Consider the following 25,686-nt stretch of genomic DNA (forward strand, 5'->3'; position numbering starts at 1 on the left):
CTTACAAGCATGATGTTTGCAAACCAATCGTCATCTTGCATGAGTCCTAATACTAATGAAGAAACATTCAAATTTCGTTTTGTGACTTTGACTTATTTCTTCACCATTTGCTATCATCCACAAGACCAAGAAAGTCATGATTTTCGGACCATATTCCAGCAAGTAAATGATCCTGATATGCTGGCTGATACAGAGAACAAAAGTCGGAAGACCATAGTAAGGTTCGCAAAAAGATGAATAATCCACATGCCAAATTTGAAGAAAAACGCAAATGCATTTATAAAGCAAGGGGAGATAACCTGTAAAACTTCTTGTAATCATCATCCTTCCGAAAAAACTGCAACGTGGTTCCCGAAGTGACAGCCACAAACTCTCCTCTTGGTGAGATAAATAACGAAACAAGTTTGTTATTTTTTTCTGGGATGCTAATAGTCACTCCACTTGTCCTTGAGGTTACAAATACCTTAATACCATCAAAAGGGTAGATATGAAGAAGACTGTGTCAACTGTCAACCAAAATGCGATGTACACAGAATGAACCCTACGAGCTCATCAAATAAAATAAACAAAACTCACAAGATCTCTGAGTTTGTATATGAAAGGATAACAAATAATCATATGGGCAGTGAAATTCACCTCTATAATCTACTACATGTACTTGATAAGAAATATATAACTAATGGAGAGAACGGGACGGAGCCCTCCTTTGGAATCAGTTCCTCTGTTATCTAGTTGATATCTCGGGAGTTCGAAGAAGCAAATACAAGTTCGGAGACATGTTTTGGGGAACTCATTTTCCCATGTTTTATCTCAGGGCTTGTAAAGGCAGACCAGAAGATATTAGCAGGGTTTTTGGTAACAAAGTTCATGCATAGCATGTTACCCATCTCTGCGTCTGATTAATGTAAATTTCTTTAAGATTATTCCTTCTGTAATCGTAAAAACCTCAGAAACACAAAACTTCAAAAGTAAAGAAAAGTGAGTAAATAATTAAATTAGTTTATTCTGTTTTGGGTCCACCACTCCCAAATTATTCAAAATTTATGATTAACTTTAAAAAAAAAAGTGTAAGTGGCTATAATAGATTAAACTCATCATCGTGAATACAACTGGTTTGTGTCGTTTAGTGTTGACTAAGAATAGGTTCACCAACCAATAAAATTTAGTTATTTCAAATCCGATATCTTTTAAAAAAAGAAACAAAATATTGTCAAATTATATTACGTTTTTAAAATTAAAAAAAAGTACAAATAAATAAAAATATTAGCAGTTGCAAAAAAAAGTTTTCAAAAAAAAATTAATACCATAAACAAAACACTAAACTTTAAATCTAAACCCTAAATCCTTTGGTAAATCCTAAACCCTTGGGTAAACCCTAAACCCTTGGATAAATCCTAAACTCTTGGATAAATCTGAAACACTTGGATCAAATCTTAAACTTTATTTATGATTTATTCAAGAGTTTAAGGTTTACCTAAAGGTTTAGGGTTTAATATTTGTTGACAGCGTTAAAAAATACTTTTGAAAAACAAATTCTTTTTTTTTTGCGATTAAAAAATCTTATTTTTGTGATTAATACAATTTTTATTTTAAAAATATAATATAATTTGATAATATTTTTTTTTTAAAAGATACTGAATCTAAAATGACACAATTCTATTGGTTTGTGAACTTACAGATTTATCTAGGGGTGAACCCAAAAATAATACAATTTTTATTTTAAAAATATAATATAATTTGATAATATTTTTTTTTTTAAAAGATACTGAATCTAAAATGACACAATTCTATTGGTTTGTGAATTTACAGATTTATCTAGGGGTGAACCCAAAAATAAGTCAAAGGGTGAACCCAAGAATAATTCAAGAATAATCAAGTACTTGGTCTTCAGTTGCGTTCTAAGCAAAAACACATTCGCATATACAGATCAGTTGGAAGAAAAGCGATTTTCAAGAGGTGATTTTTATTTTTTGTATTTTTCATATTTATTTCATCTCGATTGTTCATATCGTCTATAGATTAGATCCACAAAATAGTATATATTATCTAGACTAGAATTTGCAGAAATAAATATTAACCGGACTATGTATGAACTCAAGGATCCTTGCTCTCGTGTGATTATTGATTACTTATTTCATGTTTGAGCAGGAGACTTATGGCTGAGGCACTTTTACCGTTTGCAGTCGAGAGGCTTTGGAACCTCCTTGTCCGAGAAACTGAGCGATTTCAAGGAGTTGAAGAGCAGTTCAAGGGATTAAAAAATGATGTGGATACGTTAAGGTGTTTTCTGGAAGATGCAGAGGCCAAGAAACATTCAAGTGAAATGGTGAGAAAAACTATCAAAGACATCAACGAAATTGTTTTGGATGCAGAAGATATTGTCGAAACCTTTCTTCTGAAGAAAGAACTCGGAGAATCAAGCAGCAGCAGCGTGAAAAGATTTGCATACGTTACTGTGAAAAGCATGGTGCTTGGGTTTGATATGAAACCTATAAGTAAGAGGATCTCTAAGGTGATCCTTGATATGCAGAATCTTGGCGTACAGAAGGTCATTGTCAATGAAGAGTATATGCAGTCTCTACTGGTAAAAGAAAGAGAAATGCGACAAACTTTTTCTAGAGATGAGGAAGACCATCTTGTTGGGTTGGAGAGAAATATTCAGATATTGGTTGGCTATTTGTTGGAGGAGGATATCAGTCAAGTGGTGTCTATAATAGGCATGGGCGGTATCGGTAAAACCACACTCGCAAGACAAGTTTTCAATCATGAGACAATAAAAAGTCATTTTCAAGGATTGGCTTGGGTGTGTGTTTCACAACAGTTTGAAAGGAAGTGTCTATGGCAGACAATCTTGCGACAACTCTTGCCAGAATGCGATGTGTCAAAGATGATGGAAGGCGAACTTCTGGAGAAGATTGTTCGAGTGTTGGAAACACAAAAGGCTTTGATCGTCATTGATGATATATGGAGAGAAGGAGACTGGGACCTAATCAAGCATGTGTTTCTGCCGAGAAAAGGTGAATCTCCTTATGTTACATACATTAGGCCGTCTTTTAAAAAACTCAAGATCTGATTATGAAACATTACAAATATATGAATGTGTTGCAGGATGGAAGGTTTTACTTACTTCTCGCAATGAGGAAGTGGCAATACATGCTGATAAACAATGTGTCACCTTCAAACCAGAATGCCTAACTTTTGAAGACAGTTGGGATCTTTTTCAAAGGATAGCATTTCCTATTAAAGACACAACTGGTAAGTTTTCAAGGGCGGCCTACTTGGATTTATTTTTCTGTTATAGTACATTAATGAAAAATGACTGATGTGATCCTTTCGAACATTCTTGTAACTGATGTGCAGAATTTAAGATTGAAAAAGACATGAAAGAAATCGGTATGGAGATGATTAGACATTGTGGAGGTCTACCACTGGCTATTAAGGTGTTAGGGGCGTTATTAGGTAAAAAATACTCATTGCATGAGTGGAAAAGGATACGTGAGAACATTAAAGCTCCGACCCTTAGAGGGAGTGGCTCTGACGACAGAAATTTCAATTTGAAGGTTTACGGTGTTTTGTATCTGAGTTTCGAAGAGCTGCCTGCCTATTTGAAGCATTGCTTCCTTTACCTTGCTTGTTTTCCAGAAGATTATGAGATACGTACGAAGATACTTTCCTATTACTGGGCTGCAGAAGGAATACTAAGGCCAATGGATTTTAATGGAGCGAGCATTCGAGAGGTTGTAGATGAATACATAGAAGAATTGGTGAAGAGAAACATGGTTATTTCTAAAAGAGACGTTGATACTTCAAGATTTAAAACACTTCAGTTGCATGACATGATGAGAGAGGTTTGTTTACGCAAAGCTGAAGAAGAGAATTTCGTACAAACCATTTGCAGATCAACTGCAAATTCGAAATCTCCTTGTAAATCTCGCAGACTTGCTGTTGTATGTTCGCCTAAAGAAAATTTTAATGTCGATACGGAGGTGAAGAATCCAAGCCTTAGAACTCTCTTGTTTATCAAGAATGGAGAATTGATGGCAACAAGTTTATTCTTTACAAGGCATAAGCTGATGAGAGTGTTAGATCTCTCTTCGATCGAGTTTGAAGGAGGGAAGGTACCCTCTAGCATCGGGAAGCTCATCCACTTGAGATATCTTAATTTAGCGTGGTCAAATGTAAGTCAACTGCCTTCTTCTATGCCGAATCTGAAGAAGCTGCTCTATTTAAACCTAGCTGTCTTTGGTGAAGTCTACATGTCCAATATCTTGAAAGAGATGCAAGAATTGACATTCTTGTGTTTGCCATGGAGATTACATGATAAAACAAAGTTGGAATTGGAAAATCTGGTCAAACTGGAGACGTTGAAGAATTTCAAAACAAAACATGGGAGAGTGACAGATCTACAAGGTATGACACGGCTCAGATCTCTCTCTATCTATATTACAAACGAGAGTTATACCACGAAGACTCTATCTTCTTCGCTACGTGAAATGAGATGCTTAGAGAATCTTACTATAGAATATTACGATAATTCCACGAATGATGACAATGATGATGAAGAAGGATTTGTTTGGGATTTTGTTAATCTCAAAGAGCTGTGGTTGGAGATATATATGCCAAGGTTACCTGATGCGCAACGCTTTCCTTCTCACCTTACAACCATTGAGCTAACTTATTGTTGTTTGAAGGAGGATCCAATGCTGATTCTAGAGAAGTTGCTTCACTTGAAAGAGATTAGTTTACTTGGTCGATCTTTCTGTGGGAGGAGAATGGTTTGCTCAAGGGATGGGTTTCCTCAACTGCAGAAGCTAGAATTTGAGGGATTAGAGGAGTGGGAAGAGTGGATAGTAGAAGAAGGCTCTATGCCCCTTCTCCATACTCTTCGGATTAACGATTGCAGAAAATTAAAGGAGCTTCCTGATGGGCTCCGATTCATCATTAACTTGGAAGATCTGAGTGTTATGTATATGGGAGATGAGTTCAATTTGAGATTATCAGAAGGATCTCACCTTACAACCATCTGTCTACGTGAGTGTCATCTGAAAGAGGATCCAATGCCTATTTTAGAGAAGTTGCTTCACTTGAAAGAGATTAGTTTACAGGATCGATCTTTCTCTGGGAGAAGAATGGTTTGCTCAAGGGATGGGTTTCCTCAATTGCAGAAGCTAAAATTTGATGGATTAAAGGAGTGGGAAGAATGGATAGTAGAAGAAGGCTCCATGCCCCTTCTCCGTACTCTCGAAATTTGGGATTGTCCAAAGTTAAAGGAGATTCCTGATGGACTGCGATTCATCACTAACTTGGAGGATCTGAGGGTTTATAATATGGGGGACGAATTCGATTTGAGATTGTCGGAAGGATACTTGCCTTCTCACCTTACAACCATATCTCTAAGTGGTTGTCGTTTGACAGAGGACCCAATGCCTATTTTAGAGAAGCTTCTTCACTTGAAAGAGATTAGTTTACTTGATCGATCTTTCTGTGGGAGGAGAATGGTTTGCTCGAGGGATGGGTTTCCTCAATTGCAGAATCTAGAATTTTGGAGATTAGGGGGGTGGGAAGAGTGGATAATAGAAGAAGGCTCTATGCCCCTTCTCCATACTCTCTCTATTCGGTCTTGCATAAAATTAAAAGAGATTCCTGATGGGCTGCGATTCATCACTTCCTTAGACTATCTTACTGTTGGTGAATCAAGTATTAGATTGTCGGAAACATGCTTGCCTTCGTTCCTTACAACCATATGTCTACTTGATTTTCGTTTGACAGAGGATCATATGATGATTCTAGAGAAGTTGCTTCACTTGAAAGTTGTTAAGTTAAATGGTTGTTTCGGTGTGAGGAGAATGGTTTGCTCGAGGGATGGGTTTCCTCAATTGCAGAATCTAGTATTTAAGAGATTAGAGTGGGAAGAGTGGATAATAGAAGAAGGCTCCATGCCCCTTCTCCATACTCTCAAAATTCAACATTGCGAAAACTTAAAGGAGCTTCCTGATGGGCTGCGATTCATCTCTTCTTTGAAGAGACTGGAATTGGTTGAAATGGCAAAGGGATGGGAGAAGAGACTGTCGGAAGGAGGAAAAGATTATTACAAAGTCCAACACATCCTTTCTGTTAAATTCAATTATTAATGATCTCGGCAATGATGAGTTAGATAGCAGCTGAAGGAGACTCTCAGCAATTACGGACTATCAGGTATATATTATCTAGGAATCAACTTCTTTGGATTTTCTTAAACTACACTTTAGTTAGACTATTTCGTTGAAATGTCTCTGATGATATGTGTTTTACCAATTGCTTTAATATAGTGGCAAACAGAGATTTCCATGGCACACAAAGAGTGGATGACGCAGTGAAGCTGTTCGACAAAATGTCTTACTGAGGACACTTGATCTCCTGCACTGCTTTTAGTTTGTCAAGAGAGATAGAGAGATGTATTTAGGGAAGTGAAGCTGTTCCATGAAGGTTCTCATGTACCGTTGTTGACTGAGAGAGGTGAAATATGTTAAAGATTCTTATATATTAGATTTCTCTTTACATTTTCTTGTATTTGTTCTTCTCAAGCGACTAGGCTTTTTGTAAATTTTCCGTATAGAATTGTGTTAAAACTCTTTGCTTGCCTCTGTATAAAAGATTTATGGATTTGATTTAACAGAATAGTTGATCTTAGTCGTTTAATTTTTCAGTAAATATTATTTGAATTATGAACTCATGAATCCTCCTCCTCTGGTGTTTGAGACACTTTTGTGTTCCCCAAACCGTGAAAAAGACTGTCTCTCAGAACTTGTATTTGCTTCTTGGAATTCCCCAGATAACTTTCCAACTAGATAACAGAGGAAAGAGAAGAGTGAGCCATAGCTAGAACTTTGTGATTGTTCTAACTTGATAGCTCTGGAAGGCCTTGTTGCTTTAACTTGTATTCAACAACACTGAGGCACTGAGATCTAATCCGTTCGTCGGGTAACAACAGAGAAATATGAAGTGGGAGAAACGGGCCAGCCATGCTATCTATAAGTGAAGAACGTTTTCAGGCATGCCCAAAGCAATGTATTTGCTGCAGCCAACAAGCATGTAAAGGATGAGCTGAGACTACATATTGTTCTAAGTCCTGAAGTGTTTCAATCTAAGTCTTGAGACTACATAAGGTTAACTGAAGCTTCAGTTTTCAGGCAACGCTTGGTTAACATACAAGGACAAAAGCAAACTTACATGAATGATGTTTTCAAACCATCGTCATCCTCCTAGGAGTCCTAATAATACTGATGAAGAAACCTTCAGACTTTCGTATTGTGACTTGACTTATTTCTTCACCATTAGCTTTGATGAAAAATAGGGTCTCCCTACCATCCACAAGACCAAGAACATAATGATTCTCGGACCATATTCCAGAAGTAAATGATCTTGATATGCTGGCAGATACAGAGAACCAATGTTAGAAGACCATAGTAAGGTTTCACAAAACGATGAATCCACATACTATGTGTATCAATGTAATAACTATATTTATTTAAAGTACACATTTGCATAAAATCACAAAAGCTGGAAACAGGCAGGTTAATTTATTGTTTACCAATATCAGTTATTTAAGTATGAGATAAAAATGATTAAATTTCAGTTAAAACAAACTAAAATTCAAAATTACAAAAGACAGCTAAATATATAAAAGTTTTATCTAGATTCTTAAAACAATGTAACTTGATTTCAGTTGTTACAAATTAGTATCTAATAGACAATGAAAAAGAGTGAGTGGTGCTGCGTGATGGTGGTGGTGAGTGGTGTGGTGGATTTGCTCTCAATATAGGGAGGTGCTCTGCACCTCTGGCGGAGTTTTGGGAGGTCTACTATGGCCTTGTGATTGCTTGGATAAAAAGCATAAGTATGCTGGAGGTGGAGGTTGATTCTAAAATGGCGGTGGGCTTTCTTATGACAGGGATCGAGAATACTCACCTGCTGTCTTTTCTGATACGTCTGTGCCATGGCTTCTTGACGAGGGACTGGTTGGTCAGAATTGTTCATGTGTATAGGGAAGCTAAGCTGATGGTTTAGCTAACCTTGCTATTTCTCTTCTTTTTGGTTTTCATCATTTTGATATTGTTCCGATAGAGCTTGTTAGTTTGATACGAGAAGACGTTGATGGCTCATTACGGCCACGACAAGTTCAAGAAGTTTGAAGTTTTCCTTTTAATAAAATTGGGAGGTTTTTTCCCATCTTCCTACCAAAAAAAATAGACACTGAAAAAAAGTGGGAGAAGATGAAAAATATAAGGCTATAAGCTAATCAACAGAAATGATTAGTTTTATTTTATTCTAGTGAGCTTACTTTTTTCCTGGAAATATTTTAAAGAATTTAATTTAGCTAATATATTCTAGTTTTCTATACATTTATTAGTTTATAATTGAATTCAAAAATGAAATAATGTTAGTTAATCCTAACACAAAAAAATTTAATAAAAAACTAAACTAATTTTCAAATTGTATGGGGTCAGATGACTTCCTCTTAACGTCCTGCCAAGTAGGTAAATAACATATCTAATGGTTCTTGCCTAGCTTCACAAGATTTTAAGATTATTGTCATCAGGTGATGTACGCCACTTCTATTATCGACTTGATATCATTTCTGTTTTGGTTAATGAGTAAATACTTTCATGTCCTGTTTCTTTGTTAAAAGTTTTTCTTTTCTAAACCAAAATAATTATTATTACAAAACACATCTTGTTTGCTCAGACATGACGAGGGAACCAAGGCCAAGAGAAAGTAAAATGAAACTCTTCAGCAAAAGAAAGAAAAAAACATGAATCATTCACTCAACTTGCATACATCCATGAACTTCTGGACTGCGTTATGATACTGAGTTCCCTGCAACCATACAACAAACATTAAGCATCTCCTCAAACAGTTTATGTATCTTCTTGAACTCGTAGTTAAATTTCTGATTTGATAAATATTCATGGGCAAATGATATATAACATCAATAAATGGATGTAGACTACGTTGACATGGCAAGACGGTAAGAGATTGGAACTTTACCTCCCAGTAGAGCTGATGGCAGTTCTTGCACTGCCAAAACTCCATTTTTTTGTTAACTAAGCAGTTTGATATTCTTTGAAAAACCCTTTGCTGCTTCAATAGCTTCTTCAATGGTCAGCGGTTTCTGAATAAATCTCCCACTGCATTTCGTGCATCTTGACATCAATTGATTCTCGCTGATCTTTAGCTGGAAAGTCTCTATCACCTGTTCAGCTTAATTGTTTCAGTGGTAACTCTCAGATTATATCCACAACTATTCCACTGAATATAAGAAAACTGGTTCCACAATGAATGCAGGAGACTCTATTGGCCAAGTATGAATCCAAGAATGCCCATGAAATAAATTATCAAGCAAGGAAGCAAGGTGGTAGTGGATAAAGATCAACTAGTTATTTGTAGCTATTTCATAATTAGATGTCTTAAGAAAGATCCTACTCTCTAAGGAAAAACTTGCAGGTCAGCCTCCTTTTTAATAAATAAATCCAGACAATCAAAACATGCCGCATCACAGTTCAGAAGAATTAACATTGTTGTTCCTCAAGAATCTGCTCATTTAAGAAGCCTCTTGACTCTATATATTTGATGCTTAGCCAAATCTTGGTGTCTCAACAATTTAGTATCTCTTGTCAATAGAACTATGTTTTCTTTCAATGCTTGATCAAGCAACTCCCTACGTCAACAAATCAACAACGAAGTTAATTAACTCAGAAAGATATTGTGATCAACCCCATGCCATCAAAATTTATTAATACTAGCTTAGGGGAAAGTACCTTGAATCTGGCTTCTTTGAGGGTGGAACTGCAGCATCAATCCCCACACAACGCACATGTTTCGCCAAACCTTTAACCTAGAGAGTTTTTTTATAAGCATATAGTATGATTACCACATGGACAATATCAAAATGGTTGAACTCAGAAACTATATTTCACAAATATAGAAGAGTCACATTATATAATTCTATTTAGTGAAATAAATCTAGGATCAGTAGTTTAATAAATACAAGTTTGGCAGAGATTTGTCCAATCACCATCACATCCAAGAAAAATTTAGGGCAGCCATCACCTCCTAAAGATGAATCCCAAACCAAATGCTTATCTGTGTTCACATTTTTCAACTAGGCACCACGTCTTCTTGTTTTCTTCTTGGAGATCCTTGGTAGAAGATCAGACTCCTTCAACATGATCCTTTCTCCATACTTTCTGACGATCTTCAACAGATTCTCATCCATTGGCATTGTGTTTAGTGTCGTTTTTCTACAAACCACTCCATTGGCAATGTTCTGTCCATTTTCCGTCATTTCCCTGATTACATCTGCAGCATTGCAGAGTTTGGCCGCGAGAATCTTACTGGTACAACTCATGTAAGTGGTTCCTTGTGGTAGATTCTAGATCTGATCTCTACATCATAGACGTGTTTAGGCGTTAGCCACCAGAGGATTGTACTCCCACGTCTAGAGACACCCAGAGGTGGCCCTCATGAGATTAAACGTGGGGGAGAAAACAAATTCAAGGAGAATTTAATTAAGCTAGGTACTGCTTTTGCTTGGGGTCATCACACTAGCAAAGACCTTAGGGGTCTCATGTGGGTAGACGATAAGAATAGAGACTATGTTGTGGTGAGGAGAGTTTCGAACTGCCAGTACTTAGGGTTTTTTAAGAAAGGCGATGTTCATTACCGTGAGATTACATTACATATGGATGTTCGCAGGGAGTTATAAGGCGTTTATGATTTGGTTCTCAAAGGTTATAATCTTTACTTCCTCTCCACACGTAAGTACATAAGTTTCCAATGGCGATGCCAAGAATGAGTGAGGCTGATGAGAAAGCAATGTATGCAGATAAGGCCTTCTCATATAGCTTTAACATTGGTGTTCCAACATCAGGGGATCCCTTGTTTCTCTATATCAGAGCTTACGAGCCAACCTCTTGAAAGCCTAGGATCTTTCGCCTGTACAAGAGGGATGCTAAAGATCTAGACCCGGGGACCTTAGATACATGGCTTGTTGAGGTTGATTCTCTAGGTGATGAGGCTTTGTTTTTTTTTGATTTGGGTATCACTGTGCCTGCTGACCACAGCCTTGGTATTGAGCCAAACTCCATCTACTTCACCCGTCACGACCGCCGTTTTAATCACATGAAACGTTCAACTCCATGCATCAACGTATGTGTGTACAATCTTGCAACAAAGAACATCAAACGCTTTGCCAGTCTCTCCAACTTAAAAAATCAAGGATGCCATGTGGTTTCTCCCCTCTTGATCATTTGTTTCATTCTTGCTTTGTTATTTTCATTCCCGTGTTTAATCTTTGTAACGTTAGCTTTCCCATGATGTCGCTCACTCGGTCCTTGCTTTGCACGTGGCTTGTGTTGTTTTAGAAATTCCCACACTCTTCTTTCTTATCCTCTTTTTCTTTTGATGTATATAATCTTTGACATTGCTAACTATCTCAAGACTCGTGTTCCAAATTTGAAACTATCAGTCCACATCAAATTATCATACACTCGGGGTATGCCCTAAATACAATTTCAATTTAATTTTTTTTTATTGATGCCAAAAATGACTGTGCTGGGCCGGGGTCCATATATAAAGACCGTCGACTTTCCCCCTCATCTAACCCTAATTCGTTTTTCATGTCAAATTCATCCTTGGAAACCATGGTCAACAACTTCTACGGTAAGATGTTACCTCTTGCTTGGGTTTTGTTTGTCTTGTACCTCTCTAATATTAATCGATCGATCGATCTAATGCTTTCGTAATTTTTGTTTCGGATCGTAGAGGCGGACACAGAGGTCTTCTGGGACGTGACTGACTTCCCTATCCGTACCGATCGCTCTTATCTCGAGACTCTCAGATCAGTTCTTGTCAGCAATGGTTATACTGGTGAGCTAAAAATCAGGGCTTATGGTGAGAAGAAACCGCACAATCTGGGTGATGGAGTCACCTTCCTACTTAAAAGTTTGCTTCGAACCCCCACCCCCCCCCCCCCTAGCTCCTTTCTTTTCTTATTTCATGTGCTATTTATTTATTTATTTATTTTTATGTATTTACAGCGGAGAAATTTTCGAGACTTGGTAGGATGTTAGTGGACATTGGTCTATGGGAATTGGACACAACTCGCTTGTTTGCTTGTACCCCAAAAAATGTGATGGTAATCGCAGAAAACATAGACGAAGATACAGACTTTGTCTACGTTTCTAGGAATTTGAGATCACCTGCTAATAATTGTCTCTGGGTACTGCCTGATGATTACGAAAAGGAGAAAATAAAGCGTGTGAAGCTTCCTAGTGCAAGCTTTATATGGATATGGAAAGATCTACTGGCTGGAAAAAAGCCCATGTCCTCAGAGAAGTTATCTTCATTGCGTTGCAAGGCTCCCTTTGAGCGCGCCTGGGCTGAGATTTGATTCCAAGAATAATAATGTATCTGAACTTAAATGTTTGATTCCAAGAACAATGTGTATCTTTGTGTAATAATCTCTCATCTGCAACAACTATGTGGGTTCAATTTGATGATTTTGCAGTTGCAACCTTTTTTTTCCCATTTTCTGCTTGTGTAATTTCATAGAGCCAGATACTTTTTTCTGCTCCCATTAATTGAAGAATTTATAACTGTTAAATCAAAACAAACGAGTGCGTAAATGGCAAGTTAAAGACGATCTACAACAAATATAGCTCACAGATTATATTATGTAACATATGTTTTATGCCAAAGATGTTGGTATATGATTAAAGCATTAGGAGCTTCTGGAAGCAAATCATTTCAACACAAAACCTTAGAGTTTACGCAAAAGCAAGAAGACAGCGTTAGAAGCAACAGCTACAAGAACACAGCGTTAGAAAAGCACAACAACAAACCAAATTTTGATATAAACAAAAGTATTTATCATCTGCTAACTAGTTCTGAAGAAGTTTCCTAGCAGAACCAGCAGCATGAGTTTCACTTGCACGTTTCACACCTGGTCCGTCATCATCATCATAATCATCATCATCATCATCAGTAGGATATGCAGAAGAAAGGTCGATGGACCTGTTTCCAGAACATAAGTCTGACCAATACCAAGCTAAAATTGGCTCAGGATAATCAAAATTTTCTGGTGAGCAACCCTCAGGAACTACTGTGAAAACATTATGATCTCTAACAATCATTTCGTCAAGAAAACTGATCAGGTTAATGTTATCTTCCCCTGGCATAGCCTTTGCAATCACCAACAAATTTTTTTTGCCTCCATACTGTTGACGTTTGTGAACCCAGTTAAGCATGCGATGTATCAAACGATAAAACCTTGAACGTTTACCGACAACTTTAGCTGGAGTGAAGGACATGGACTCGAGATATCGACCATAATCAAAGGAATCCGAACTACTATAAGCAAAGAACTCCACTTCACCAAGAGCGCCCGCATTCGATATAGCTAACTCGACATTCTTAACAAACTGATCTACATCGAGACCAGGAGGGAGTGGGAACTCATCCATGTCCCAGAACACGCCTGTCCAACCATCTGCATGAATGCGCGAGCGAGCGAGCGAGGGTGATTATTAACAAATAAGCAAATCAGATCTAATTAATAACTACCAAGAAAGAGAGAGAGAGAGAGAGAGAGAGAGAGAGAGAGAGAGAGAGAGAGAGAGAGAGAGAGAGAGAGAGAGAGAGAGAGAGAGAGAGAGATATCTTACGGACGACCATGATTTCGACGGATATGGATCGGAACTTATTAGACTCAGACAAGGAGGAAAGGGGAATTCTAGGGTTAGATTTGTGGCTGTCGATAAAAGGAGTGGGTGTTTTTTTATTCTAGTGTTTTTACCTCCATCTTTACGTACGTCCTTGATGGGAAATTAAGGTTTCTAAAATAAATAAAAACACACATGTTTTGTTAGTTTTTGTTTTGCCTAAACATGGTTTTTATTCATTTATTAGAAAAACATGATTTTATACCCAATTTTATTATTTTAACAGAAAATATGGTCTAGAATTTTGTAGGAAAAAAAAACATAATTTTGCAATCTCTATACTATATAGTCAACACTATAATAATACAAAATGTCTTTTCACATCAACATTTTAATTTCTCTATAGAGTTGACACGTCTATTTTAAAGCATTTTAATCATCAACAAAAAAAATTTTAATTGACTAATATTTTTTTGGTATTTTTTATGCACACTTATAATTTACTTTAACATATATATACATATAAATATGGTATATAAATTAATGTAAAATATAATGTAGTTGTATTTGCTTTATTTTTAATTAGTGTGATATACATATACATATATATATATATATGTTACTAATATATTTCAAAAATTCTTGCCAAAAATAAATATACAGATATAAAATTTTACTTTATAATGGTTTATGAGTTAATAATCATTACGATGTTTTATAACTTTTCCCAAAAACATAATTTTCTATAAAGAAATCTTCCATAGCACATGTTCTATAACGCAATACAACACCAACATCTCTTCTTTCATCTTCCCAAGTAGTGCAATCTCGCCACTCTTAATCCTCATCTTATCTTCTATATTTTCAAACCCTTTCTTTTGCAATTCAAATTGATCCGTCATGTTTTTCTTTTTTTGTAGCTCTTTCACAATATATATCTACAAGTACCTTATGTTTTGAACCTACCATTCCATCTCATCTAGCAAAGCTTCATCAATCCATTTGAACAAGTGACACTCTTTTTTTTCTCTACAACGAAAGACAAACAAAAATGTTTCTTAACATGTGAGAGCAATAATCCAAGTCAAAATCAGTGTTTTACTCATTGCTCTCTCTATAATATATATCTATACAATTATTTACCAAATGATTTTTCAAAACAGAGCTCTCACGTTAAAATTTAAAGCGGTTAGTATCGTTTAACCCTTAGTTAATCAAATATATAAATTACTTACAAAATAAAAACGAATTTGAATGATTTTGATTAGATAAATGATTAAAATATATAACAATAAGAATTATCCAAAGTCTAAAAATATAATTTGAATTAAAAGATAATTCTCATACATATATATATATATATATATTGTGTTTTTTTACGGAGAATATCATTTAATAAAAATGTTAGAAATTAAAAAGCAGAAAACACATAACTAGATATTAATGAAGTAAAATTTTTAATTTTATAGAATTGAAAATAAAATATTGAGTGATTTTTAAGATTAATAATAATAAGAATTATTCAAAATCTAAAAATACATTTTAAAATAAAAAGATAATTCCTATATATACTGTGTTGTTATCTTAAAATTATATTTTAATAAAAAAGTAAAAAAAACATATATTAATTTAGATAATAGTTGCATATATTATCTCTAATGATCTATTGAATAGGTCAAAGATTTTTACAACTTTTTAAAGAAAATAGTTGCATAAGGATTCACAGATTTTCACATTGGTTTCGTGGCTTCCTATAAGTGTAATGACACAAAGTTTATTTGCAAGAAAATGGTTTAGAGCGTCGAAAAGAAAGAAATCATTTTGTTAGTTCAAATAATCATATTTATAATCGACTTATTAGATTAGCATTAGAAAACATAAGGAAAAATAGGAAAAAATAAAAAATATATTAATAACAGCTACACATTTAACATTTTTTTGTTCTTAACAATTTTCATTTATTGTTAGCAATATAAAATAATATAACTGCTACATGTTGAGATTTAAAGTCTTTTATGTTTCTCTAAACTATAGTACCATTTATATTTAAAATAAGTTCATTTTTTACAATATGAAATTACTAAAACTAGAACAACTAAAAAATAACATTTTTAGTGTAGGGTTACCATGGTAGAGCTAGAAAATTATTTATGAGGGTCACAAAAATTGTTTTTAAAATATATCATAATCATTTTATTACTAATTTGAAATCTACGAGAAATTTTAATTTAATATATGTGTATCAATTAAATAAATATATTTATTCAAACTAATCATTTTATAGAATAAAAAAGCTGAAAACATGCGGTGTAATTTTTTTTTCTTGTTACAACTTAGGTCTTTAAGTATGAGATAAAAAGGATTAAATTTTAGATAAAAGAAACTAAACTTCAAAATTAAATGAAAAACAGTTTAAAAATATATAAGTTTTATCTAGATTTCTAAAATAAATCTAACTTGATTGCAATTGTTAAAAATCAATATCCAATACACACTGAAAAAGAGTGGAAAAAGATGAAAATGTAAGCTAATCAATAGAAATAATTAGGTTTATTTTCTTTTAGTAAGTTTACTTTTTCCTGGAATTATTTTAATTTTTTTTGTTGGACTAATATATTCTAGATTTTGTATATGTTTATTAGTTTAGAATTGAATAAAAATTGATAGGGATCAATAATGTTGATAGGTACTAAAATAATCAAAATATTGATAGGTACTAATATATTCAAAAAAAAATATTTTCGCTTTGTAGTTCCATATAGTTAATCGTCTCCTTCTCCTCCTTGTAATAAGTTGCTTTAAGACTATGTAAAACAGAAAAAAGTATTCGGAATGAGTTTAATATTCACATCCAAAAAAACATAACATATACAAAGGTGACCTCCCTCCCAACATCTAAAGGTTTCTTGCCTAGTGTCTCAAGATTATAAGATCATTGTCCTCGGGTGACCTACGCCACTTCCTAATCGAGTTGATGTTGTAAGTAGATATCATTTCTGTTTTAGTTAAGAGTAAACTGTAAATACTTTCATTTCTTTCTCTTTCTATTTGTTAATTTTTTTCTTTTCTAAACAAGAAAAAAAATATTATAAAAACACATCTTGTTTGCTCAGACATGACCATCACACAAGGTCAACAAAAAGTAACCTGAAACTCTCCAACACAAGAAAGAAAGAAAATGAATCACTCACTCAACTTGCATACGTCCATGAACTTCTGGACTGCATTATGATACTGAGTTCCCTGCAACCATACAACAAACATTTAGCATCTCCCCATCTATATTTCTCATTAAACAGTGAATTAAAGAGCCGAATAAAAGACCAAAGCTTTTAAAAAATCATGCATCTAGTTGAGAACTTATCCAATCAAATTTTATGAATCTTCTTGAACTCCTAGTTAAATTTTTTTTATTTTGATAAATCTTCATGGGCAACTGATAAATAACTTATGGATAAATGGATGCAGACTATGTTATATATGCAAAAAGGTAGAAGATGGGGTAAGTGACTTCACCTCCCAGTAGAGCTGATGACAGTTCATGCACTGCCAAAATTCCAAATTTTTGTTAAATAAGCAATTTGGTATTCTTTGGAAACCCTTTGCTGCTTCAATAGCTTCTTCAATGGTCAGCGGTTTCTGGATAAATTTTCCATTGCATTTCGTGCATCGTGACATCAACTGATTCTCGCTGATCTTTAGCTGGAAAGTCTCTATCACCTATACAACTTATTTACTTCAGTGGTAACTCAGAATAAATTCATATATCAGAAAAGTGGTTCCACAATGAATGCATGAGGCTCTATTGGCTAAGTATGAATCCAAGCATGCCCATGAAAAAAACTATCAAGATCAGTAGCTGATGTCTTCACTAGAAGCCAAAGCTTGAATTACTAACATGTCTTAACTTAAGACTCTTAAGAGAGATCCTGCTCTTTAAGGCAAAACTTGCAGGTTCGGTCCAGGCATAATACAGCTCACATACTAGTGATTTCGTTTTATTGTATTGTACCTCAAGAAGCTGCTCATTTTTCAGAAGGCTCTTGACTCGATATATTTGATGCTTAGCCAAATCCTGATGTCTCAACAGTTTTGTATCTCTTGTCAACAGAACTCTCTTCTCTTTCAACGCCTGATCAAGCAACTCCCTGGCAATTATGTCAAAAAAAGCAACACCGAAACTAATAAACACAAAAAGATATTGTGATCAACGAACCACATGCCATCAAAATTTTATAATTGTAGCTTAGAGAAAAAAGTACCTTGAATCCGGCTTCTTTGAGGGTGGAACTGCAGCATCAATCCCCACACAGCGTAGATGTTTCGCCAAACCTTCAACCTAGAGAGTTGTTTTATAAGCATCTGGTAGGATAAAATAAATTTAACACAAGACTGGCAGAGATTATAAAATTACCATCACATCCAAGAGAAACTTAGGGCAGCCATCACCGCCTAAAGAAGAATCCCATGGTGGTGGACCTTGCCAGTCCACAGAACAAACCAAATGCTTATCAGCGTTCACATTCTTCAACGAGGCACCACGTCTTCTTGTTTTCTTCTTGGAGATCCTCGGTAGAAGATCAGACTCCTTCAGCAAGATCCTTTCTCCATACTTCCTGACGATCTTCAACAGATTCTCATCCATCGGCATTGTGTTTAGAGTTGTTTTTCTAGAAACCATTCCGTTGGCAATGTTTTGACCATTTTGGGTCATTGCTCTGATAACATCTGCAGCCTTGCACAGTTTGGCCGTCACAATCTTACTGGTGAAATCTGATCCATTGAGAATATCTTTTAAGCCAACGTTTATGTGTTTAGGATCTTGCAATGTGATTTCTTCAACGAGATTTGACTTGAATACATCGAATATTTGGAGCAAGCAGTGAGCATCTGTTGCAGCGTATAGTTTCTGTTCTTCTGTTAGAGGACGGTGTGACCAGTCACTACATTGAAGCTCCTAAAAACAAAACCTGTACATTAATGCAGGCAAATGTAATAATATAACTCCAGAAAAACTAAGCTACTCTCTTGAATTGTAATTTAAATAAAAGATGATTTTAATTTTCACCAAAAAGGCAAGTTCTTTAAGGAATCAATAACAAACCTTTGACAAAGAAATGTCTAGCAGTTCCTTGCATATAGCTGCCAAGCTTTTGATATCCTTTGGTGCCTTTCTACCAAACCGCTTATGTTGTAGATGATTGTATATGCCTGTGATATCCATGTATTGCTTCACCTATTCATATTAAAAAAAGAAATAAAAACACACAAGTCAACAATCCAATTTCAAAATAAAAGAAAGTAAAAAACAAATCAAAGGCTCTCTACTCTCTAAGTGCTCAACATTCAAAACAACTGCAAACTGGGAAACCAAACACTATATACTAAAACTTTTGCATGCATATCTGGAACTTACTATAAGTAGAGTTATCTTACTATAAGCAGTATGCACCACCCATGATCTAAAAAAAAGAAACTCAACAAAGCTAAAGGTAAAACCTTTTGGCAGCAATTGGACTACACCTATCTTGAATGCAATCAAAACCTAAAACTAAGATTGAAAGTTCAAATCTTTCAAATGCCTTGGTGTAGTTCTAGCTCATCAGAACACACAAAACAGGGGAGAGAACAAGAAAGACACAAGCTTTAACCTCATGGAACTACTAAGAAGAGTTTCAACTTTCAAACAAAGATTAAAAGTTCAAAACTTTCAACCCCTTAGTGTATTTTCACCTCTTCACAAACACAAAACAGAGGAAGAGAACAAGAAAGACACAAGCTTTCACCTCATTGAACCTCCCCACACAACCACCCTGAGTGAACGTCGAGGACAAGTAAACCAAGTCCTGCTTAAACCGAAACCCAAGCTTCAACACATCAGGAGACACGAACATATCGTTCAAGAGCTCCCACACGGAAGGGAGATGAATCGAAGTCAAGTCAATAAGGAAAACATCATCCGAGTCGTGACCGAGTCGGCACGCCACTTGGAGGAGAGTAACGATCGGAAACGACGACGTACTAGAGCGCTGCGGCTTCCACTCCGCGTCCAAGGCGATCACCGTGGAACGAGCGAAGGAGCATTTTAGGCGAGTGAACTCGGGCGAGTCGGTGGAGGAAACAAGATAGATCTTCATTAATGTGAAGAGACATTACTGTAAAGTCTCTCCGGTTGGTTTTAATGTCTTTTTAGGTTATGCCGGTTTATGAAAACCAATGTAAACCGGAATGTAATCGAAAACCGTAATAATGGCGCTAAATTAAACCCGGTTGGATGAAAACCAATTTAAACCGGGATTTAATCGTAAACCGTTACAGTGGCGCCAAATTAAACCCGGTTATTGTTTTTCCCCGCGAAAAACTCGTTGAAACAGAGATTTATCACCCTCTCTCTCTCTCTCTCTCTCTCTCTCTCGTGAGAATGGTGGTGTCGCGGCGGAGGAGAACTCAGGTGACCAACCTTAGATCCATGGCGGATGATTCTGATTCGGAATTGGATACGGTCTGCGAGGAATGCAGCTCAGGGAAACAACCAGCGAAGCTGCTTCTTTGCGACAAATGCGACAAAGGGTTTCATCTGTTCTGTCTCAGACCGATTCTAGTTTCGGTTCCTAAAGGCTCTTGGTTCTGCCCCTCGTGTTCTAAACACCAGAACCTTAAAGGTAAGATCTTTTTAATCGGTTCGTTATGCTTGAGCTGTAGATTTTGATTTGATACTTAAAAAATGAATACTTTATTGCAGCTTTCCCTCTTGTTCAGACCAAACTCCTAGACTTCTTTCGGATTAAACGGTCCTCTTCAGACGCATCTTACATCTCATGTTCTCCTCCAGGTAAAAAGTTTACATCATATATTCAAAAAAAAAAAAAGTTTGCATCTTTGTAGTTTTTTTAGATTGGATGTTAAGATTCCGACAAAATGTTGTATGTGTTGTGTTTGGTAATATTTATCAAAAGTTTTGATTTTTTTTGCAGATAATATTGGGAAGAAAAGGAAAAGGACAAGCTTGGTGATGTCAAAGAAGAAGAGGAAGCTTCTTCCATACAACCCAACCGTTGATCCTCAAAGAAGACTCGAGCAAATGGCCTCTCTAGCCACTGCGTTGAGAGCATCCAACACTGAGTTCAGCAACAAGCTCACTTATGTACATAGCAAGGCTCTAAGATCTGCAAACAAAGCTGTCCTTGAGAAAGGAGGCATGCAGGTATGGATAGACTAATGTTCTTCACTCACATCTTCTTATGTTTTAGTATCAACTGAAGAAGATGATTGTGTATTCAATGCAATATTCAAGAAATCGCTAAGTGGTGGTTAGGCGTTTAAGAGGAGATTCTTGTTTATTTAGGCATCTAAGCCGATTTTTTGAATGCCTAGATAGTTTTTTTTTTAAATCGTTTTGTCTAGACCGATTTTTAAAACACAGATTCAATGTCACACAGGTTCTGTCTAAACAAGATGCAGAGACATTAGCCTTGTGCAAGAACATGATGGTTCGTGGTGAATGTCCACCTCTTATGGTCGTCTTTGATCCTTATGAAGGGTACTTTAACGTTCCTATTAGCTTCTCTTTTTTTTTTTACTTTTATAATCTAAAATGATTATTGAATTAGATTGGTTTTAAAACTGTGACAGGTTCACAGTAGAGGCTGATAGGTGTATTAAAGACTTGACTATAATCACAGAGTATGTTGGTGATGTTGATTATCTGAGCAACAGAGAAAATAACTATGATGGAGACAGCATGATGACTCTCCTCCATGCCTCTGATCCTTCGCAATGCCTCGTTATTTGCCCTGACAAACGCAGTAACATCGCACGTTTCATCAGCGGCATCAACAACCACACTCCGTGAGTTTCTCTTATGAGCTTGAAACGTTTTTAATATTAGCTTGTCCTCATTTGTTTTTTTTTTGTGGGCGTTTTGTGAAATGTGCAGAGAAGGGAGGAAGAAGCAGAACCTGAAGTGTGTGAGGTTCAACATCAACGGAGAAGCTAGGGTTCTTCTCGTAGCTAATAGAGATATTTCTAAAGGGGAGCGATTGTATTATGACTACAACGGATATGAACATGAATATCCAACTGAAAATTTTGTATAACCCTAAAAGTATACATATAAACTTGTTCAGCAAGAAACCAAAATGGTGTCTGGTCTTCTTGTCTTCCCATGAATCAAGCCTTATTTTTCACAAGTTGTACCACAACAACGCTGTTAAATTATCTTTCTATACTTTTATTTAAAATTATATAAGAATAATTATTATGAAATCAATCATTATTTTTTATTCTATTTTGGCAATTTTCCCTTTTTAAAATTGGTTTATGTGGTCATAGTCGGAATGTGTGCAAATCGGTTAAAAAATGATTTTTTCTAAAAAAAATAGTTTTTTTTTTAAAGTGATTTTTTTGAAACAGTTCTTTTAACATTGATTGCTTCAACATTGAGTATCTTATTTCTAAACTAAATATAGAATGATGCAAAAAAAAATTATAGAAAAGGATTTTGACTATATAATTAATCTCGTAATGAATTTTATTTAAATAAAAAGAAACATGGATATTTTTACAAGTAAAAAATGGTTCCGGCAACATTCGAACTGGTACTTGTGTTCCAAGCAAACTTTGCGGCCAAAATTCAGATCACCGTTGGTGATTCTATGTCCAAAAGAGGGTGGTTGTCGTCTCTACAACCCAGAAAAAGACATGGTTTACGTGGCGAAGAGTGACCTTTCGGGGTATCAATTCCTAGGAAACTCACGTAAGTGGTTTTTTGTGGTAGATTCTAGATCTGATCTCTACATCATAGACGCCACGAGAGGATGCTACTCCCACGTCTAGAGACACTCAAAGGTGGCACTCATGTGATTAAGCGTATAATGGCCCTCACGAACTAATGAATTTTTGGTCGAGAAAAATTCTACACGGCCAGTTTGAAATTGGTTCGACCGGAACTAAAAATAAAAATCGACCCGGTAAACTAATGTCTCGACGGAACTGTTTTGTGGTCGAGTCTTAAATATTTTGGTCGAATTTTTATTAAGCTGGACGAGATTTTCCGAGGGCAAAACAAGAACCAAAGAGAAGGAACATTTGGTTAAAATTTTATTTAAAATTATCGACCAACTTCTAAATAGTTTTTGAACTAAGTTATGCCCTCCACCAGCCTACTTGTGCACTTATTCAGTCACATGTTATGCACATGCCTACTTGCCTAGCATTTTCAGTAGGCACATGACAATCACAATCTACCTGCTTGCCTTGTTTCTTAGGTTGTCATGTGACAAACACATGAAAGGGCTAGAGTTTCTTTAGGGTAAGGACATGACAGCAACTTATGCTGAGAGTGCTGAAGCAGCTGGTGAGCTGTCCACACTCAGCCTAACTTTGTCCTAAGTGAAATCATCACCTAAAGCAAGCTCACTTCATATTTAACCCTTTCCAGCTGTTTTCCACGTCCTGAAATCTAAAGAAAAATCAAGAGAGTTTCAGAAATTTTAAGAGAGAAAGAAGAAGAGAAAACTGAAAAAAATTCAGAAACTAAAATCAAGAGAAAAAGTATGGTTGAATCTTTGGTAAAGTTCATCCATCAGTTGTTTCAGTCTGTTATTGAGAGTAAGATCAGACGGTGAGACTTTTAAATAAAACCCTAGACCTAGTTCAGTTCAGATCATGATCAAACCCACATCTCTCTTTCTGTTCAGTTCAGCCGCAAGCTAACCTTGGAGAAGAGGATCAGCTGAGACCATCTAGTCCTTTGGTTCGTCTTGGTAAGCTTTGGTCTCCTTGCTTCAGTCAATATCTGATCAGAACAGTTCATGGCTATCTTAGATCTTGGTCGGATCAGTTGTATAAGTTGTGATACAGTTCAGTTATTGTTTAGTTTCAGTTTGAATCCATCTCTTAAAACATTTAGCTAAGCTGTTATGGATTGATTGGAGTTAAACCGAACTGAACTCAATCTGATATTGTCCTGAACTGTTGTTAACTGAATATAACTGAGCTGATCTGATCTTGTATGAGAAGAACCGAGCTTGAACTGAATTGATTTAAGTTGTTTAACGTTAACCGAATTGTCGGATTGTTGATGTTCTGAACCGAACCTTGCTCTGTTTTGATCAGCTAAGGTGTGGAGCTTTACTAGTCCAACTCTGTCCATTCAGTCTCTTGGTAAGCCACAATCAAGTGAGTCGGATGAGTTGTTGAGTTAATCATAGTAACCGATCAGAACCTTGTCCACTCTTAGGTCCATTCAGCTTTGTTCAAGAGGAACTCAAGTCTTGTTCAAGCCAGTTTCAAGACTGTTTTTTAGGTGAGTCTAGACAGATGATGAGATAGATCATGAATGAGTACATGATTGAGTTTAATTGTAATATCTTAATTAGATAGTAAAGTCTTTGAATCCTTTAAGAAGTGTATGGTGTTTACTTAGTGAAAACACTTACACTTAAAGAATAATGAAAATGTTATAGTGAGGTTAATACTAATCTTAATACTTGTTCTCAAGTAATAATCTTAATTATGAAATAATCTTGATTTAATTAAGAATTAACTTTAGATTAATTAAGAATTAATTTGGGACTAATTGAAAATTAATTATGATTAATTTTGGATTAATTTTGAAACAATCGTAGAAGTGAAAATCATGTGAAGTCTTATTATATTCACTATCTTTAAAGTCTCCGCATTATCGTGACTTGGTCCTGTAAAGGGAACAAGGTCATAAAAACACGATGATGGGGTAGCTTCCTAGAGACCGTATACTGCATGACGATGCAGTGTATCATAAGTTTCCTATGTCGATATATCAATAGCTGATGAGAAAGCAATGAATGCATATAAAGCCATCTCAGCTGGCTATAAAATCGTTGTTACAACACCAGGAGAGGTTTTGTTTCTCTATACCAGAGCTTACGAGCCAGCCTCTGGAAAGCCTAGGATCTTTCGTCTGTACAAAAGGGATGCTAAAGATCTAGACCCGGGAACCTTAGATACATGGCTTGTTAAGGTGGATTCTATAGGTGATGAGGCTTTGTTTTTTGATTTGGGTATCACCGTTCCTGCTGACCACACCCTTGGTATTGAGCCAAGCTCCATCTACTTCACCCGTAACGACCGCCGTTTCAGTCACACGAAACGTTTAACTACATGCATCGACGTATGTGTGTACAAACTTGCAACAAAGACCATCAAACGCGTCCCCGGTCTCTCCTCCAACTTCAGACTCAAGGTTGCCATGTGGTTTCTCCCCTCTTGATTGGTTTCTTGCGTTGTTATTTTCATTCATGTGTTCAATCTTGCAACAAAGATACTAACCGCTTCCCCATGATGTCTCCCTTTGATGTATAATCTTTTGACACTGCTAAGTGTTTTAACTTTAAGCATCTTAAGACTTATGTTTCAAATTTCAATCACTTCAAGTAAGCTAGAGAGGCTGATTGTGGAAGAATCTCAATTCAAGATGATTGAAATGGAGCAGTAATTGTTGTTAGATTGAGATAAGATTTGGTATAAACGAAACTATGGGAATAGCATTGATGCAGAAGGAAAAGCCATGTTAATGCATATGCAGAATACTTGGAGCATGGGGGTTTAAGAAGATATGTTTTGAAGGGAAACATTTTATTCTCTATCTCGAGTACATATTTTGGGTTATGTTTGTATTGATAGTTGTTAGAGTTACATTTGTATCAATGTTAATGCGATGGATTATTTTTTATAAAGGTGAATCTTAGTGGCAAGTATAATTGTTTTAGAGTAACCACACATCCTAGATTTACTTTTACTTTCTTAAACTAGTTTTTAAAGCAATTTGGTCCCAATCCTAGAAAAACTCGAATAATTCGAAGGCTAAAGCTATTTGAGTTTAGTATGAGGTAAACAAAAATACAATTTTTTTTTAACTGACAATGGTACATCTTCCAGCGCAGGATTGACAGCGAGGCATGGAGAACCATTTCTTCCATCTCTGTGGTTCCTCAAACTTATTGGT

General features: G+C 35.8%; 5 protein-coding genes, 1 long non-coding RNA gene and 1 pseudogene across 7 annotated transcripts in view; 5 read left to right on the plus strand and 2 right to left on the minus strand.

The window, feature by feature from the left end:
* The window catches only part of LOC125582005 (probable disease resistance protein At1g58390), a 56,793-nt gene extending 50,115 nt beyond the window's left edge, over positions 1–6,678 (plus strand). Inside the window, exons 2-6 of the mRNA XM_048748368.1 lie at positions 2,149–3,017; positions 3,109–3,255; positions 3,361–5,463; positions 5,812–6,195; positions 6,309–6,678. Of these exons, the coding sequence (XP_048604325.1) occupies positions 2,156–3,017; positions 3,109–3,255; positions 3,361–5,463; positions 5,812–6,131 (3,432 nt within the window). The 5' untranslated portion in view covers positions 2,149–2,155 and the 3' untranslated portion in view covers positions 6,132–6,195; positions 6,309–6,678. The remainder of the gene's footprint in view (positions 1–2,148; positions 3,018–3,108; positions 3,256–3,360; positions 5,464–5,811; positions 6,196–6,308) is intronic.
* A 4,967-nt stretch (positions 6,679–11,645) lies between these two features.
* On the plus strand, positions 11,646–12,689 carry LOC106404330. Its single transcript, XM_013845061.3, has 3 exons — positions 11,646–11,700; positions 11,803–11,982; positions 12,078–12,689. Exons 1-3 carry the CDS (start codon positions 11,658–11,660, stop codon positions 12,428–12,430), a joined length of 576 nt encoding a protein of 191 aa, XP_013700515.2. The 5' UTR covers positions 11,646–11,657; the 3' UTR covers positions 12,431–12,689.
* A 159-nt stretch (positions 12,690–12,848) lies between these two features.
* LOC125582002 lies at positions 12,849–13,813 on the minus strand. Its single transcript, XM_048748364.1, has 2 exons — positions 13,704–13,813; positions 12,849–13,528 (listed from the first exon to the last, which is right to left on the minus strand). The coding sequence occupies exons 1-2, from the start codon at positions 13,711–13,713 to the stop codon at positions 12,921–12,923; spliced, it is 618 nt and encodes a 205-aa protein (XP_048604321.1). The 5' UTR covers positions 13,714–13,813; the 3' UTR covers positions 12,849–12,920.
* Positions 13,814–16,703: 2,890 nt separating this feature from the next.
* Positions 16,704–19,861, minus strand: LOC125581997 (exonuclease mut-7 homolog). Of its 2 annotated transcripts, none has more exons than XM_048748358.1 (7): positions 19,487–19,861; positions 18,805–18,936; positions 18,115–18,657; positions 17,963–18,039; positions 17,713–17,848; positions 17,217–17,420; positions 16,704–16,943 (listed from the first exon to the last, which is right to left on the minus strand). In XM_048748358.1, the coding sequence occupies exons 1-7, from the start codon at positions 19,835–19,837 to the stop codon at positions 16,884–16,886; spliced, it is 1,503 nt and encodes a 500-aa protein (XP_048604315.1). In that variant the 5' UTR covers positions 19,838–19,861; the 3' UTR covers positions 16,704–16,883. The 2 variants fall into 2 exon arrangements, with proteins under 2 accessions (XP_048604315.1, XP_048604316.1); XM_048748359.1 differs by having other exon boundaries at positions 18,805–18,930; positions 19,481–19,860.
* A 232-nt stretch (positions 19,862–20,093) lies between these two features.
* On the plus strand, positions 20,094–21,969 carry LOC106404317 (histone-lysine N-methyltransferase ATXR6). The gene is made up of 6 exons (XM_013845047.3): positions 20,094–20,362; positions 20,443–20,532; positions 20,675–20,904; positions 21,140–21,240; positions 21,333–21,548; positions 21,637–21,969. Exons 1-6 carry the CDS (start codon positions 20,122–20,124, stop codon positions 21,794–21,796), a joined length of 1,038 nt encoding a protein of 345 aa, XP_013700501.2. The 5' UTR covers positions 20,094–20,121; the 3' UTR covers positions 21,797–21,969.
* A 281-nt stretch (positions 21,970–22,250) lies between these two features.
* Positions 22,251–25,565, plus strand: LOC125582506 (annotated as a pseudogene).
* Positions 22,927–24,337, plus strand: LOC125582008. Its single transcript, XR_007319830.1, has 3 exons — positions 22,927–23,464; positions 23,817–23,864; positions 23,941–24,337. It is a non-coding gene; the product is annotated as an uncharacterized LOC125582008 (long non-coding RNA).
* Positions 25,566–25,686: the final 121 nt, after the last annotated feature.

Source organism: Brassica napus, chromosome C2, assembly GCF_020379485.1.
Source record: "Brassica napus cultivar Da-Ae chromosome C2, Da-Ae, whole genome shotgun sequence".
NCBI classification, from domain to species: domain Eukaryota; kingdom Viridiplantae; phylum Streptophyta; class Magnoliopsida; order Brassicales; family Brassicaceae; genus Brassica; species Brassica napus.

Coding starts and splice junctions, on each gene's coding strand:
- LOC106404330 (XM_013845061.3), top strand. CDS start 11,658: ATGTCAAATTCATCCTTGGAAACCATGGTCAACAACTTCTACG. Junction 11,701..11,802: donor CATGGTCAACAACTTCTACG/GTAAGATGTTAC, acceptor TTCGGATCGTAG/AGGCGGACACAGAGGTCTTC. Junction 11,983..12,077: donor AGTCACCTTCCTACTTAAAA/GTTTGCTTCGAA, acceptor ATGTATTTACAG/CGGAGAAATTTTCGAGACTT.
- LOC125581997 (XM_048748358.1), bottom strand. CDS start 19,837: ATGAAGATCTATCTTGTTTCCTCCACCGACTCGCCCGAGTTCACTCGC. Junction 18,937..19,486: donor GTGTGGGGAGGTTCAATGAG/GTGAAAGCTTGT, acceptor TAATATGAATAG/GTGAAGCAATACATGGATAT. Junction 18,040..18,114: donor AGTTTCTCTTGGATGTGATG/GTAATTTTATAA, acceptor ACAACTCTCTAG/GTTGAAGGTTTGGCGAAACA.
- LOC106404317 (XM_013845047.3), top strand. CDS start 20,122: ATGGTGGTGTCGCGGCGGAGGAGAACTCAGGTGACCAACCTTAGATCC. Junction 20,363..20,442: donor TAAACACCAGAACCTTAAAG/GTAAGATCTTTT, acceptor ACTTTATTGCAG/CTTTCCCTCTTGTTCAGACC. Junction 21,241..21,332: donor GTCTTTGATCCTTATGAAGG/GTACTTTAACGT, acceptor AAACTGTGACAG/GTTCACAGTAGAGGCTGATA.